We start from the raw sequence: 18,019 nt of genomic DNA, 5'->3' as shown, positions 1-18,019 counted from the left end.
ATAAAAACTGCCTCTCGCTCCTCATCAATACTCCTCTGTCCTCTCTTCCTTTTTCCTTCCTCATCAGTCTTGGACAAACTGTCACCTCTCGCAAACATAAGTTTGCATCGCAAATGGTACAGTGTTTCTTCTGCTACCAAGTCGTTGATCCCTTCCAGGCGTCCAGTGACTTCAGTGCCCCAGTCATCCCCGCGACTCCGTGCTGTCTTCAGCAAGCTTGCCTTCAGTGTATCTGCAGTCAAATTATCTGGCACTCTGTATTTCTTTCTAGCTTGTGCTGGATTATTTTTGTAGAGCTGGGCTGGTTGGTTGCAAAGAATGCATACATCCTTATACAGGAGGTCAACTGACTGTGATCTTCTAGAACTGCAGCCAGTTGATGAACTGAACTCACAAGTAGTGCGTCTTCTCTTCAACTTTGATGACTCTTTCTCTGCCTTTGATGCTTGAGCTGACTTCTTGGTGGTTGCAACAAAGTTGTTGTACAGATCATTTTTACACTTCTGGTGGTACCTCAGTTTTCCTTCCTTTTGAGCCTCCTTCATACGTTCCACAACAGTAACATTTTCGACAGTTTCTGCTTGTTTCAATAAAGTTGAGTATCCCTTTGGAGTTGCCTGTATGAGCCTTTCAGCTGGTGTATCCGAGCGTGCACAGATGAAGCAATTGAGCACAGGTGGAGTAACGTCTTCATCCATATTGCTAGACTCCATGTCCTGCAAAGTAGAAAATGAGATATATTTAGAAATTATTTTTCCACAAAGGAGTGTCTGTGGTGAAATATAAATGTTAACAATCAACTCAGAATCATGAAAAACCCTTATTTGACCCCTCATAAGTTACTTAAGGGCCGATTAAAAAAAATAAAAATTCTCGAAAATAATTTTTCGGTACCCGAATTCAACAGCTTTTTTTCTGGGTTTCCCACGGGAGTTGACCTTCAACATTTTAACACATGTTATTACACACCTTTACAAACATATTGGTGAAGAAATGTTTTGGTAACAATTTAGTTAACAGATTTTCATATGTTTCCCTTACTATAGGTGGTGTTTCTCGGGGAAGCCAGATGGCCCGGAATTGAGAGGAGGACGTTTTTGGCTGCCGCTTCATGGCTCGATGTGCTCTCGTCGCTGACCGGCACCATTTTGGGGCGTTTCACCATGCGGCCCTTTCGTAGACCGACATCATTGGATACTGCCGACCTCACCAAAGTCCTCTTGAGACCCAAGCTGTGTTCCGGCCGACCAAAAAAGAAAACATTTTATTAGGTTTATTCTCCATGAAATGGAGAGTAACCTATTATTATTCCCAAAGTTTTTCTTATTATTCTTCCACCCTATTTTGCACCTCCGAAAACTTTAAAATTAAGTTTCTCAGCAACCGCTGGTCGGATTGACAGGAAATTTTCATCAAATGATCAGCTGGGCACGTACAATTTTTCCATGCTAATTATGACGTCATAGGTCACGTGGTATGGGCGCCATCTTGGAAAACACCATCAACTTTGCCCCTCTATATCTCCGAAACAGCTCAATGGAAAAATTTGAGTAAATATTTTTTTTTTTTTTTTTTTTTTTTTTTGTATACAAGATCGAGGCTCGTGAAAGAGCGAACATTAATCACACAGAAAGACAAACCGACACATAAAACATATAACATAGGGAGCGGTAGACAAGATGGGGAGAGAGGGGGAAGGACACAAACACAACATTTGAGAGCAGGGACCGAGAGACATGGAGACATCGAGAGATCTGAGAGAGGGCGAGGGCTTTGGGGGGGGGGGCGTGGGAAGGGGGCGGTGGGAGAGGTATAAAACATATGGACACTGCCAGGACTTCCAGGAAAGAAGTTGTAATTTCAAACAAGGTGGATCTGGGGTGAATTAGCGGGGGTAGAAAAGATCAAGGTTTTGGATGGGGGAAGATAAGAGATGGTGGTGAACAGCTGTTTTAAAGACCTGGAGGGAGGAGTGGGATTGAAGGGAGTGAGGGAGTTTGTTCCAGAGGCGGGAGAAAAGAGGAATGAAAGAGTGAAGGTGAGCAGAGAGCCGAGATTTCGGCAGTTTAACCATCAGAGGGTTGCTGGCAGATCTTGTGCGACCTGTAGGAATATTTGGGGGACAGAGCACAGAGAGAGCTGGGGGTGCAAGGCCGGAGAGGAGTCGGTAGAAGACAGAAAGACCACCTACCTGCCTGCGGTGAGTGAGTGAAAGGCCCTCAGAGATAGCTTCATCGCGGGAGATTCCAATAATTCTGAAAGCTTTGGTTTCAACAGCGTGAAGCCGAGCTAGGTGTGAGGCAGGAGCACCGGCCCATAGGGGAGAACAGTATTCCATTGAGCTGCGGATGAAAGCCTTGTATGTGGTGAGGAGCTCAGGTGTGCCGAGGAAGGACTTCGCACGACGGAGGATGCCCAGTCGGCGACTGGCTTTGGAGGCCAGCTTGGAAATGTGGTTTTCCCAAGAAAGATCATAGCAGATAGTGAGACCCAAAATCTTGAGCGACAGAACTTCTTGGAGAGGATTGTTGAGAAAGTAGATGGGAGGGTTGTCCAGTCGATCTTTTCGGAGAGACATAGTAAGAGTGTGAGATTTGTCAGGATTGAAAGACATGTTCCACTTGTTTGACCAGTCTGTGATTTTGTCCAGGTCTTCAGAGAGTGAGGAGGCAGCAGACTGCCGATCTGAGGGAAGAGGAATGGAGCGGCAGAGAGTGGAGTCATCAGCAAAGAGATAGAGAGGATTTTCGAGAGAGTCAGAGAGATCATTGATGAAGACCAGAAAAAGCACGGGGCCCAGAACACTGCCTTGGGGAACTCCAGCCTGAACAGGAAGAGGAGATGAGAGAAACCCATTCAGGGCCACACGTTGACGACGACTAGAGAGGAAGTCTGACAGCCATGCGTGGAGATTTCCATGGATACCAAAGGAGGAGAGTTTGGTGAGCAGAGCGGGGTGCCAGACCGTGTCGAAGGCACGTGATATGTCGAGGGAGACAGCTCTAATTTCCTGTTTGGCATTGAGGACCTCCATCCATTGTTGAGACAGCAGAAGCAGCATGTCCAGAGTAGAGTGACCTGGTCTGAAACCAAATTGATGATCAGAGATCAAGCCATTGGAGAAGAGGAAAGATTTCATATCCGAAGCAATGATGGATTCCATGATTTTGCTGATAATTGGGAGAAGGCTGATTGGTCTGTAGTTGCTAGGATCTGTTTTTGCACCTTTTTTGTGCAAAGCGGTGATGTTGGCTGATTTCCAAGCAGATGGCAGTTGACCTTGAGCAAAAGAGAGGGTGAAGAGAACAGAGAGAGGGTGAGATAGAGCAGCAGAGCAGGATTTTAGGACCCGTGGGCTGATGCCGTCGGGTCCAGTTGCAGAATCAGAGTCGAGGGTTGACAGAAACTTTTCCACCTTGTCAGGAGGAAAGGACACGGAGTCCAGGAGCAGCAGGGTACGACTGGGTATGGTGGGTACAGAGAGGGATGGGTTTGGGACACAAGATTTAGAGGCAAACACAGAGTTGAGGCATTCAGCTTTTTCACGTGCGGAGTCAGCTGTGTAGCCGTTTGAGGTAAGGGAGGGGATGGAGGGGGAACAAACACCAGAAACGGATTTGACCAGACGCCACCAGGATTTGGAAGAGGGAGACAGATAAGAGAGTTCGGTCTTGAGAACGGAGAGATATTGTTTCCTGGCTCTCCTGAGGGTGGACACACACTTGTTTCGGGCTTTGTGAAAGGAAATGAGATTTCCTTCCGTTGGATTTGCTTTCCAGGAGACGAAGGCAAGTTGTTTCTGGGCAACAGCCTCACCACAAGATTCCGTGTACCATGGACGGGAGGAAGGGTATGACAACTGAAGACGAGATGGGATAAATCTGTGCATGAGAGAGAGCAATTTACTTTGGAAGAATTCCCAGGATGAGTTGATGTCAGAGGTGGTAGAGATGGGAGACCAGTCCAGATGATTGATGGCTGCTTGAAGACCGTGCCAGTTGGCCTGAGTGAAATGCCAGACTCGTCGACGCTGAGCAGGCTCCCTGAGGATGGTCAGAGAGATGTCCACTTTAACAAGGACATGATCAGATGATCCGATCGGAGCAGAAGAAGAGCAGCAGACATTTTCAGGGAAGTTAGTCATAACCAAGTCCAGAAGAGAAGATGTTCCGTTGACTGAGATCCGGGTCGGGAAATTGACAGATTGTGTCAGTCCCAGTGAGTCGCAGAAGTCCTTTGCTGAGGAGCCATGGCTGGTGAGAGAGGTACCCACACCCAGCCAACTGGCATGATGACAGTTGAAATCACCACATATGAGGAAGAGAGAGTTGGGATGAGTAGATAGAAGTTGGTCCATATCATCAGACAGCGAGATGTAGATGGAGTCATCACTGTTTGGTGGACGGTACAACACACATATGAACAAGAGGTGGGAGCGAAGGGGAAGCCGTAGCCAGAGGTATTCCTGGGGGTGAGGTGGAGAGAGTGCAGTGCAGGGCGAGTGAGGAAGAGAGTTTTTGATAAAGATAGCAACCCCGCCTACAGGACGAGGCTCAGGTCTATCATACCGGAGGAGGGAGTAGCCCGGGAGAGATACTATGGAATCAGAGACATCATAAAGGAGGAAAGTTTCTGTTAAGCAGATCACGTCTGGTTTGACAGAAGCAACCTGTATGGAGAGATCAGTTAAGTTTGAACGAAGGCCCCGGATGTTTGAGGTCCATACCGTTAATGAAGAGGAAGGGGGAGCATCAGATACAGAACAGGGGGGAGGAGGGGTAGGGTAAGATGTGGAAGAGGTGGAAGAGGTAGGGAGAGCTGTTGAAGGTGTGTCAGAGATTTCAGAATAGCTCGGAGAAAGGGAAGGATGGGGCGGACAAAAGGTTTGATGGTGATTGGGTGAGCCACAATGAGGTGTTATTTGAGGAGGGGGAAGAGCGAGGCAGAAGGTTGGGGGAGATGGAGGTGAGAGTTTGAAGGGGGAAGAAGCGGGGAGGACGCTTTGAGGAGGGGGAGTGAGAGGGGGGAAATTGAGAAGCAATGAGGGTGGGGAGATTTGAAGGGGAGGGGTGAGGGGGGAGTTTGGGAGGGAAGGGACAAGGGGAGGGATTTGAAAGGGATGGGATATGGGGGAGATTTGGAGGGGAGGGGTGAGGCAGGAGTCTAGGAGGGGAGGGGCGAGGGGGCGTCTTGGCGGGGAGGGGTGAGGGGGTAGTTTAGGAGGGAGGGGGCAAGGGGGGAGATTTGAAAGGGATGGGTGATGGGGAAGATTTGGAGGGGAGGGGTGATGGGGAAGATTTGGAGGGGAGGGGTTATGGGGAAGATTTGGAGGGGAGGGGTGAGATTGGATTTTTGAAAGTGTACGATTTATGGGAAACGAACATTTATTGCAAAATGAGTTTCTTGTGACCTTCGAGTTAAAAATACGTTTATTGGCTCATTCTAAAGAACTCTGCAATGGGACCAAAAAACATGTTTATTTAGTATATAAAAAATGCCCACGTTAAGAGGTTAGAATTCGTCAAACACATCTTTGCTCCCACGAAAATGATATTTTTTTCCCAGATCCTTAGTTTTAAAAAAACCTCAGAATGCAAAAAATTTCGAAGTCATACGTCACATGGTTCGGCCACCATATTGTTTTTCGTGAAAAACACGAAACCCCTTTTTCTCCGCAACGGCTGAACAGATCGAACCCAAACTTGGCATGCATAATCGCATACCCATGATGAACAAAAAGTTCAGCGATCATGACGTCATGCGTTACATGGTTTCAGAGTTATGACGTTTTTAAGCATAAACTAAAAATGCTATCTTCTCCATAATTTGTGAAGACCTCGAGTGGAAACTTTACACAAATGTTCACCATTGGGGGAAGTTAAAATAATACTTGAGACGTTTTGATAAGTCACATGGTTTGGCCGCAATAAATAATTGAAGGGAAAATCCTAAAAAGCTTCTAACTCTTGAACCACTGCATTTATCGACTTGAATTTTTAATGCATTGTAGATCTCATCAAGCGGAACAAGTGTGTAAAATTTCAACATGATTGGTTGTACCATCTCGAAGCTAGAAGTCTTTATTGTTAAAAGAAGAAGAAACGCAACTTTGTTCTTCGGAGGCCATGTGACTCAACGTGCTACTGCCATTTTTCAGAATTATTTCCTTCAAAAACTATTTTATCTGCAATAATTGGACCAATTGAGAGCAAATTTTCACCATAGGAGGGACTCGGACTGTAGAATATTTTAATGGTAATTATGACGTCACAGGTCACGTGGTATGGGCGCCATCTTGGAAAAACCGAAAAAAAATTGCACCTCTATATCTCCAAAACCCCTGCACAGAAATAATTGAGACAGGTATCATTGCAAAGAACTCTCCATGCGGTATAACATGTGAATGATGATGTCATAAGTGTCGCCGTTACAAAATACGTTGACAAATAAAAAACTTTATCCGATCAGGATGAAATTTCTTGAGCATCTTCTTGGTATAAATTGATGCAGAAATAAAATTAGAATGACGTCACAGGTCACGTGGTTCGGCTGCCATATTGTTTTGAGTGAAAAACCTGAAAAAACACTAAAATCCAATTTTCTCCAAAACCCCTGAACAGATCGAGGCCAAACTTTGCAGGCAGAATCGCATACCAATGACGCACAAAATAGTCAGCGAGCATGACGTCATGCGTCACATGGTTTCAGAGTTATGATGTTTTTTTTAGCATAAACCTTTAAAACCTAGCTCCTCCCTCATTTTTTATCCAATCGAGGGGAAGCCTGCTTGGAGTTTGCGAAAAAGCACCTAAAGGACTCTCAGACTGTGAGAAACAAGATTCTGTGGGCTTTCATGTGTCTTTCACTGAGGGGAGGCTTCCGTCTGGCCACTCTGCCATAACGCCCAGATCGGTGGGGTGTTGCAGTGATGGTTGTCCTTCTGGAAGTTTCTCCCATCTCCACACAGGATCTCTGGAGCTCAGCCAGAGTGACCATCGGGTTCTTGGTCACCTCTATTACCAAGGCCCTTCTCCCCCGATTCCTCAGTTTGGCTGGGCGGCCAGCTCTCTGAAGAGTCCTGGTTGTTCCAAACCTATTTCATTTTAGAATTATGGAGGCCACTGTGCTCTTGGGAACCTTCAATGCAGCAGAAATTTTTTTGTAGGCTTCCCCAAATCTGTGCCTCGACACAATCCTGTCTCTGAGCTCTGCAGGCAGTTCCTTCGACCTCACGGCTTGGTTTTTGCTCTGATATACATTGTCAGCTGTGCGACCTTATGTAGACAGGTGTGTGCCTTTCCAAATCACGTCCAATCAATTGAATTTACCACAGGTGGACTCCAATCAAGGTGTAGAGACATCTCAAAGATGATCAACAGAAATGGGAGGCACCTGAGCTAAATTTCAAGTGTCATAGCAAAGGGTATGAATACTTATGTAAATGTGATATTTCAGTTTTTTCTTTTTAATAAATTTGCAAAACTTTCTAAAATCCTGTTTTCTCTTTGTCATTATGGGGTATTGAGTGTAGATTGATGAGGGGAAAAAAGAATTTAAACGATTTCAGCATGAGGCTGCAACATAACGAAATGTGAAAAAAGTGAAGGGGTCTGAATACTTTCTGAATGCACTGTACCTTACGACGCCCACTGGGGCCCCAATAAATTGCACAGAAGGTTATTATATTTCGTTTTAGTAAAATATGCAACTGCAATGGCTACTGAACGCATACCTCTGTCATGTGACCAGACCCTCAGCTCTAATTGATGTATGTTTGTGGGGACATACGGACAGACAGACACTGTTCTAAACGGCATGGCCCTACCGGCTATGCCGCAAAAATATGTCGCTGTCTACTTCTCTACATCTGTATATCTGTACATCTCTACATCTGTACATCTCTACATCTGTACGTCCTGCTTCCTTGGTTGATGCTCAGTATTTAAAAAACATAGGGGCAATATCCCCAGCGCTCACCTTGAAGAATAAACAGTATACTGCACCGACTAAAGGTATTTTAAACCAATTTCAATGGTTGCTAGAACACAGGGCAGCATGAAGAATCATACTAACATAATCATAACACTTTAAACAAACAAGCAAAAAATACCTATTTTGGGGGGCAACTCCCCACACCTCCCACCCAGTGTACGTCCTCAGACCACAATTTTTCCAATGCCTTGAACAAACATTCGTACATCACGGATGATGAAGGTTGTGGTGAAGTTTCATCGGAATTGTGTGTGTAGTTTCTGAGAAGAAAGCAAACACCTATTTTGGGGGGGTAATCCCCCCGTAGATCCCCAAAGGGGCAGATTTTTTTTTAATACTGTGAGAAATCTTTGGTACATCATGGGTGGTGAAGGTTGTGATGAAGTTTCATCGAAATCGTGTGTGTAGTTTCAGAGGAAATAGTAAATTCCTATTTTGGGGGGTCAAACCTGGACCCACTTTGACCCCCGGTAAAACCCCTAAGACACAGATTTTTTTAATGGCATGAACAAACTTTAGTCACAACACAACAAATACAATTTGTGTCAAATTTGGTCGCAAACCCATTAGCGGTTTCGGAGAAGAAGTTTCAAGTGTTTATGATGCGCCAACGCATAAGCTCCACTGAACTTCGTTCCAGTTGAGGTAAAAATGAGAGCACAGATAAACGGCGTTGGGAAGACAATGGCAAACCGCCTAGTACAACCCTTGACAAGAAGCTGCTTTGGCAACACTGATCCTCTGTAAAAGAGTACGGTGCATCAAATCAACTTGAACACCTTTATAACCTCAGGGAGCCTGTTTACTTACCTTGCCTTTCAGTTTGCAACCACGAATGTCTAGTTTGATCTCGTAGCTGAGTCTTCATTACAAGTACTTTTTATTTTATTTTTATAAACAAAATGTTGTCCTTTAAACTAAGCAAAGCGTTCCTGTGTCCCATTAAACAGGATCCCAACAGGATGCAGGCCTGCGTAGCTGTGACAACTACAGCTGCCGTTATGGAGGTGTGTGCACCCTCGTGGGTGATCGTGTGACCTGCATTTGCCAATTTCAAGTGAGTGCACACCTGAACAAGTTTCCTAAGTTTAAGGTGACATTGTGGTAAAATAGAAATACTCTTTTGTCTTTCATTTTCTTCTCCACCCAATCACTTATTTTAATTACAATGCTTCATATTTGAGGTTTTTTTTCCAATACTTGTCGCATGGAACCTCTGGAATTCCTGAACTACCTTATTGTTACGTGCTCCTCCCCGACCCCCTGGTCACGGTGTACCTCCGAGCCCCGAGAGGAGTCACGGCAGAAAAATGTGTTATTCTGTATGTCAAAGATCAATGGTGAAGCCACACCAATTGTTACTCACAAACAAATATTGTATTAAGATCACACAAGAATAACCATACAACAATAATATGAATCAAAAGTTAAAGTACAATCAATATTCTATGATGGTACCATCAGTGTTATCTATCTATAAATTCCAGTAATCTCTGTGTGTTTGTTTGTTTGTACGTTTGTCTGTGACCGCTGTTTCTCGACAACCACGGGTCCGATATACTTTAAACTTGCCAGGTATATTGCTGGGGACCCGAGGATGTGCCTTTTCAAGGTTTCATATTAATCGGACAATTACTTACCGAGCTATGTCCAAAAAACGATTCAACCAATCAGAGAGCAGCGAGCTATCGCGTGTGCCGAACGTGGCGGACACACTCTGCCTCGGATGGCACATTTGAGAGCGTATTCATTTATTTCACGTTTGCAAACTATGTTGGCGCTATGTTGGCGTTAAACTATGTTTTAAAACTAATAAAAACCCCGGGGGGATTGTCACTGTACTCGCAAGCCGTTCGCCGTTCGCTTTGGCGTTGCGAATGGACCAAAACATTTCATGCACCAAACCATTTCATGTAAAGCGTTCGCCGTTCGCTTTGGCGTTGCGAATGGACCAAAACATTTCATGTACCAAACCATTTCATGTAAATAGAGGGGGGGATATAATTTTAGATATAGATATAGTACGGGCATGCCCTAGTAATACATAACTCACTGTGCTCCAGGTGAGTGAAACAAGAACATCCCCAATGTCTCTTATTCCCGGCTTCAAGCTACAGTCGATTCGCTCCAGCTATCGCTAGAACGATGTCCAATCAAAACCAGAATCCCGTGCGGATGGCTAGTACAGTCACACAGCCGAAGCTGTACAAATGCGCCCTCAAGGTGACTGGGAAATCCAAAGACGCCCTACAGGCGACTGAGAGGTCACACCCTCGGGTATGGACGAATTAGCCTTCAAATAGCCATGTCACACACACGCCCCAGAGAGACGTCTGAATGCGGTGAAAATGTTCGAAAAGAAACGAAACCGCGAGCGAAACACAAGTCCTGCGCGAGTCAAAATGGCCGACGGCCCGGTCTCGTGGCGCACCAGCACGGCGATGATTTTCTCCTGAATCGATAGCAAAACCTGACACGCAGGTTAATCGGTCACAGCGATGACAACTCGGTCGCAGGAATTCCTTTCCCGGAAACCCGAAAGTTCGCTAGTGACTCTTGCTCGCCAACGTTCGCTTCAGAACCTGGAGCAACTCGGCTTTCTTGTCCGACCTCTCTCGCTCCGCCCTCTTTTTCCTCCTCCCGCTTCGTCGTCGTCCGGTTCCTTTTTCATTTAAAACATTAACCTTTTTACCTTTTGACAACAATAACCGTCATTTCACTCAAACCACAATAATAATAATACATGGAACCAGAAATGTTTCAAGTGGATGAAAACCACAACAACGGAAGTGATGAACCCGTAACACTTATAATGACTATTTTCCCATTGTGGACCCTTTCCAATCACGGAATACGATACGAATACTCTTCAGTTAAAAATAAATAAATCTCAAAAGCTCTGTCTGTGTCTCTACACGTCTCTCTACATCTCTATCTCTATCTATATTATAATAGCCGTAGATGATTCTGTCTGTCTGTCTGTCTGTCTATCTGTTGGGTGTCTGTCCGGGGTGTGGCTTACTCGGTTTGCAGAGTAGCTCCACCCATAGCTCCACCCATTCTGGGAGTGGCTATAAACAAATATCCACCATTTTATTAACTCGCATAGCTTTGAGTCCTGTTTTGTAGGCCCGTGGTGTCTTGCTCTCCCCCAGTTTTATTTCAAATCAAATTCGATAAATCATTTCATTTTTCACAGTCGCTAACATAGTTTTAGACTCGGTTGAAAAAAAACGGGAAGAAAATCCAATGAAAGTTGCCGTTTATAGAACGAAATGAATTCTCAAAGGCCTGTAACTTCAAGGCCATTGAGTCTCTCTCACGCCTTTATCTCCAATCTAACTCACCATATGATTTCATTTTTATCGATGGTTTTACTTTTAGACTCGGTGTCAGCAATAATTGAGAACAATCCACACACGCGGGAAAATGCAGAGATATATTTTTTAAAATCGCGTCATGGTGTATCATACACCGCCCAACATGACACCGCCGGCAATGTGTCGATATATATTAAAAATTCGCTTTTGCTTTTCCGTTATGATATATTACTATTTCGTTTGATGATAGTCGTCACAAAAACGTCAACAATGATGCCGACATATATTTCTTCGTTTTTATTTCATTCAACATATTAGCCGGAAGTAAAATATGTTTCAGGAAATTCCCGAGATATTTCTTCGTTTTTTTTATTAGTTATGTGCGCATACACTTTAAATAGGTTTATTTGAAATCTTTAATTTTCCACAAACATTCCACACACGCGGGAAAATGCAGAGATATATTTTTTAAAATCGCGTCATGGTGTATCATACACCGCCCAACATGACACCGACGGCAATGTGTCGATATCTATTTTAAATTCGATATATCATTTCATTTTTCACAGTCGCTAACATAGTTTTAGACTCGGTTGAAAAAAAACGAGAAGAAAATCCGATGAAAGTTGCCGTTTATAGAACGAAATGAATTCTCAAATGCCTGTAACTTCAAGGCCATTGAGTCTCTCTCACGCCTTTATCTCCAATATAACTCACCATCATGGTTTTAGACTCGGTGTCAGCAACGCGGGAAAACGCAGAGATATATTTTTAAAAATACACCATATCACCGCCCAACAGCCAACAAGTATCATACACCGCCCAACATGACACAGACGTCAACATTTCGACATTATCGCTTTTTCTTTAAACCGAGCCGAACCGAATAAACCGAGTGAATTCACCGTTTACCTTTGATGCCAGTCGTCACAAAACGACATATATTTCTTCGTTTTTATTTCATTCAACATTTTTAGCCGGAAGTAAAATTACCGAGAAATTACCGAGTTCAGGAAATTACCGAGACATATTTCTTCGTTTTTTTATTTACTAGCGGGGTCACCCGTGGGAATCCCACGGGCATGGATGTGTGTGACATTTCGACATATTGAGTTAGATGCTGCACATTCATTTTTACAAAATGGTTACTGGCAAGTCATCAGATCCAGAAATGGTGTGATGAACACTTTATTTATTTCACATAATATGTGACCCCTCACTCCTCTCCACCTGACACTCTCCTGTCTCCACCTAGCACTCCTCTCCTCTCCAAACCCTCACATCCCTCTCCTTTCCAATCCCTCACCTCTCCAATCCCTCACACTCCTCTCCTCTCCAATCCCTCACACGCCTCTCCAATCGCGCCTCACACTCCTCTCCAATCGCGCCTCACACTCCTCTCCAATTAGTTATTTGCGCATACACTTTAAATAGGTCTATTTGAAATATTAAATTTTCACAATGTAATTTACTTGCCATTTGTCATTTGATAATTATGAGACACTTCCTATTGAGGATCGTGACAATTCATGCGGTGCGTGGAAACTTCCATTTCCAAAATGGATGAGACGACCGATGAAGAACGCAGACTTGAACAGGATGTAGCAAGAAAACGAATGAGACGGGCGAACGAGTCCATCGACGAACGTCAATGCAAACTTGCGGGGTCACCCGTGGGAATCCCACGGGCATGGATGTGTGTGACATTTCGACATATTGAGTTAGATGCTGCACATTCATTTTTACAAAATGGTTACTGGCAAGTCATCAGATCCAGAAATGGTGTCATGAACACAATTTATTTACGCGCAAGCACGAAAGCAAGACGGGCCGATTTCCGATTCCGACGGGCCGACGGGCGAGATGGGCCGATTTGGAGCAAGAAAAAGAACGAGACGGGAGAAAAACGAGAGAAACGAGACGGGGAAAGCCGATTGGAGAGGCGAGTGAGGCGCGATTGGAGAGGAGTGTGAGGCGCGATTGGAGAGGAGTGTGAGGCGCGATTGGAGAGGAGTGTGAGGCACGATTGGAGAGGAGTGATTGGAGGGGAGTGTGAGGCGCGATTGGAGAGGAGTGTGAGGTGCGATTGGAGAGGAGTGTGAGGCGTGATTGGAGAGGAGTGTGAGGCGCGATTGGAGAGGAGTGTGAGGCGCGATTGGAGAGGCGTGTGAGGGATTGGAGAGGAGAGGAGTGTGAGGGATTGGAGAGGTGAGGGATTGGAAAGGAGAGGGATGTGAGGGTTTGGAGAGGAGAGGAGTGCTAGGTGGAGACAGGAGAGTGTCAGGTGGAGAGGAGTGAGGGGTCACATATTATGTGAAATAAATAAAGTGTTCATCACACCATTTCTGGATCTGATGACTTGCCAGTAACCATTTTGTAAAAATGAATGTGCAGCATCTAACTCAATATGTCGAAATGTCACACACATCCATGCCCGTGGGATTCCCACGGGTGACCCCGCTAGTCTCTTATATAATAGGCTACGGTGATTCTGTCTGTCTGTTGGACGTCTGTCCGGGGGTGTGGCTTACTCGGTTTGCAGAGTAGCTCCACCCACTCCTCCTCGAATAGCTTTGAGGCCTGTTTAGTTAGGCCCGTGCTGTCTTTCTCTCTCACACAGATTTATTTCAATTCTAATTCGACATATCATTTCATTTTTCGCAGTCGCCAACATAGTTTTGGACTCGGTTGAAAAAAAACGGGAAGAAAATCCGATCCGATCCTTCGGATCTTGAGTCTCTCTCACGCCTTTATCTCCAATCTAACTCACCATCTGATTTCATTTTTATTGATGGTTTTAGACTCGGTGTCAGCAACGTGGGAAAACGCAGAGATATATTTTAAAAAATACACCATATCACCGCCCAACACCGCCCAACAGCCAACAAGTATAATACACCGCCCAACATGACACAGACGGCAACATGTCGACATTATCGCTTTTTCTTTAAACCGAGTGAACCGAGCCGAACAGAATAAACCGAGTGAATTCACCGAGCGAATTTCATCCAAATTCCACCGAGTTTCATGAAATTACCGAGAGATATTTCTTCGTTTTTATTCTATTAGTTACCAGCAGAAGTACCCAGCGTTGCCGGGCGGGGGAGGGGGGAAGGGCACGTACACTTTAAACATGTATATACATGTGGGATGTGGGATATGTACATGTGGGACATGTGTACGTGTGTGTGTGTGTGTGTGTGTGTGTGTGTGTGTGTGTGTGTGTGTGTGTGTGTGTGTGTGTGTGTGTGTGTGTGTGTGTGTGTGTACGTGTGTGTGTGTGTGTGCGCGCGTGCATATATATGTGTGTGTGTGTGTGTGTGTGTGTGTGTGTGTGTGTGTGTGTGTGTGTGTGTGTGTGTGTGTGTGTGTATATATATATATATGTGTGTGTATGTGTATGTAGGCTAACCCCCGCTCTAGCAGGGAAAATGGCCTTAAAATGCATGTTGTTGTATGTGTATGTGTATATATATGTCTGTGTGTGTGTGTATGTGTATATATATGTGTGTGTGTGTGTGTGTGTGTGTGTGTGTGTGTGTGTGTGTGTGTGTGTGTGTGTGTGTGGAGATGTATGTATGTGTATAATGGGCATATATGTGTATATGTGGATACATATTTGCATATGTGTCTGTACATGTGTGTCGATGTACGTGTGTGTGTGTGTGTGTGGGTGTATATGTGTGTGTGTGTATATGTAAACATGGGCCGGTGTGTGTGTAAAGTGTGAGGAGGTATTGGAGAGGAAAATGCAGAGATATATTTTTTAAAATCGCGCCATGATGATAAACGAAAATACACCGCCTAAAATAACAGTCGACATATATTTAAAATTCGTCACACATCCATGCCCGTGGGATTCCCACGGGTGACCCCGCTAGTATCATTATATATGTCTCTGTCTCTGTCTACATCTCTACATCTTTATATATGTCTCTGTCTAGGTCTCTATATCTCTACGTCTCTACATCTCTACGTCTCTACATCTCTACATCTCTACATCTCTACATCTCTACATCTCTACGTCTCTACATCTGTACATCTCTATATCTCTACATCTGTACATCTCTATATCTCTACGTCTCTACATCTGTACATCTCTACGTCTCTATATCTCTACGTCTGTACATCTCTACGTCTCTACATCTCTATGTCGCTACATCTCTACATCTCTCTATCTCAACATCTCTACATCTCTATATCTCTATGTCTCTACATCTGTACATCTCTGCGTCTCTATATCTCTATGTCTCTACATCTCTACATCTCTACATCTCTATATCCCTATGTCTCTACATCTCTACATCTCTATATCTCTACGTCTCTACATCTCTACATCTCTACATCTCTATATCTCTACGTCTCTACATCTCTATGTCTCTACATCTCTATATCTCTACGTCTCTACATCTCTACATCTCTATATCTCTACATCTCTATATCTCTACATCTCTACATCTCTACGTCTCTACATCTGTACGTCTCTACATCTCTACATCTCTACGTCTCTACATCTGTACATCTCTATGTCTCTACATCTGTACATCTCTACATCTCTACATCTCTACGTCTCTACGTCTCTACATCTGTATGTCTCTACATCTGTACATCTCTACGTCTCTACATCTCTATATCCCTATGTCTCTACATCTATAGATCTCTATATCTCTACATCTGTACATCTCTATATCTCTACGTCTCTACATCTGTACATCTCTACGTCTCTATATCTCTACGTCTCTACATCTGTACATCTCTACGTCTCTACATCTCTACGTCTCTACATCTCTACGTCTCTACGTCTCTACATCTCTACATCTCTACGTCGCTACATCTCTACATCTCTACATCTCTACGTCTCTACATCTGTACATCTCTACGTCTCTACATCTCTACATCTCTATATCCCTACGTCTCTACATCTGTAGATCACTATATCTCTGCATCTGTACATCTCTATATCTCTACGTCTCTACATCTGTACATCTCTACGTCTCTATATCTGTACATCTCTACATCTGTACATCTCTATATCTCTACATCTGTACATCTCTATATCTCTACGTCTCTTCCTATTGAGGATCGTGACAATTCATGCGGTGCGTGGAAACTTCCATTTCCAAAATGGATGAGACGACCGATGAAGAACGCAGACTTGAACAGGATGTAGCAAGAAAACGAATGAGACGGGCGAACGAGTCCATCGACGAACGTCAATGCAAACTTGCGGGGTCACCCGTGGGAATCCCACGGGCATGGATGTGTGTGACATTTCGACATATTGAGTTAGATGCTGCACATTCATTTTTACAAAATGCTTACTGGCAAGTCATCAGATCCAGAAATGGTGTCATGAACACAATTTATTTACGCGCAAGCACGAAAGCAAGACGGGCCGATTTCCGATTCCGACGGGCCGACGGGCGAGATGGGCCGATTTGGAGCAAGAAAAAGAACGAGACGGGAGAAAAACGAGAGAAACGAGACGGGGAAAGCCGATTGGAGAGGCGAGTGAGGCGCGATTGGAGAGGAGTGTGAGGCGCGATTGGAGAGGAGTGTGAGGCGCGATTGGAGAGGAGTGTGAGGCACGATTGGAGAGGAGTGATTGGAGGGGAGTGTGAGGCGCGATTGGAGAGGAGTGTGAGGTGCGATTGGAGAGGAGTGTGAGGCGTGATTGGAGAGGAGTGTGAGGCGCGATTGGAGAGGAGTGTGAGGCGCGATTGGAGAGGCGTGTGAGGGATTGGAGAGGAGAGGAGTGTGAGGGATTGGAGAGGTGAGGGATTGGAAAGGAGAGGGATGTGAGGGTTTGGAGAGGAGAGGAGTGCTAGGTGGAGACAGGAGAGTGTCAGGTGGAGAGGAGTGAGGGGTCACATATTATGTGAAATAAATAAAGTGTTCATCACACCATTTCTGGATCTGATGACTTGCCAGTAACCATTTTGTAAAAATGAATGTGCAGCATCTAACTCAATATGTCGAAATGTCACACACATCCATGCCCGTGGGATTCCCACGGGTGACCCCGCTAGTATATATATATATATATATATATATATATATATATATATATATATACACACGCACACACACACACACACACACACACACACACACACACACACACACACACACACTGGATAAGAGAAGATGACTAAAGCTAATAATTTAACTTAATCGCTGTAAATGAGTTTTGATTAAATGACTGTAGATATACATATTTTTAAAAGGCTCTTCTGGCGAAAACAATTTCATAAGCTACTGCTATTAGGCATGAGCTTAGCAAAGCCACAGCACCAGCGTCTATGAAGCATTGTGTTCCAGCCAATACAGGGAAGAGTATTTAATTCTCAAATATACAGTCACGTGAAAAAGTAAGGACACCCCATGTAGAGTTTTGACTTTTTCAACATATTTCAACATACAGCTATTTGATCTTCATTTCAACAATATTGATAGATAAAGGTGATATAATATAACAAATATCATGAAACATTTACATTTTGTAGTCGATTGAATAATTTAAATAAACATAAATGCAAATTTATTATGTGGAAAAAGTAAGTACACCCCTACATTTATGATTTATCACTACTTCAAATACCTAAAATTAGAATCAGGTGCACCAGCTCAGGTGCAAATGATTAGAACATCGTTAGAGAGGATCTTGGAGGAACCTGTCTTATTTAAACCTCAGACATTTCGTTTGG

At 44.2% G+C, this 18,019-nt stretch overlaps 1 protein-coding gene across 2 annotated transcripts in view; it reads left to right on the top strand.

Annotated features, from left to right (window-relative positions):
* LOC137434006 (tomoregulin-1-like) overlaps window positions 1-18,019 on the top strand; it is a 188,322-nt gene that overhangs the window by 21,387 nt on the left and 148,916 nt on the right. For both annotated transcript variants that reach the window (XM_068126590.2, XM_068126589.2), the window contains exon 2: window positions 8,943-9,049. In XM_068126590.2, the coding sequence (XP_067982691.1) occupies window positions 8,943-9,049 (107 nt within the window). The remainder of the gene's footprint in view (window positions 1-8,942; window positions 9,050-18,019) is intronic.

The sequence above is a fragment of the Myxine glutinosa genome, chromosome 10 (assembly GCF_964187855.1).
Source record: "Myxine glutinosa chromosome 10, kmMyxGlut1.1, whole genome shotgun sequence".
Taxonomy (NCBI): Eukaryota; Metazoa; Chordata; class Myxini; order Myxiniformes; family Myxinidae; genus Myxine; species Myxine glutinosa.
Note: the sequence above shows the minus strand (reverse complement) of the source record. Positions and strands in the feature narration are given on the sequence as shown.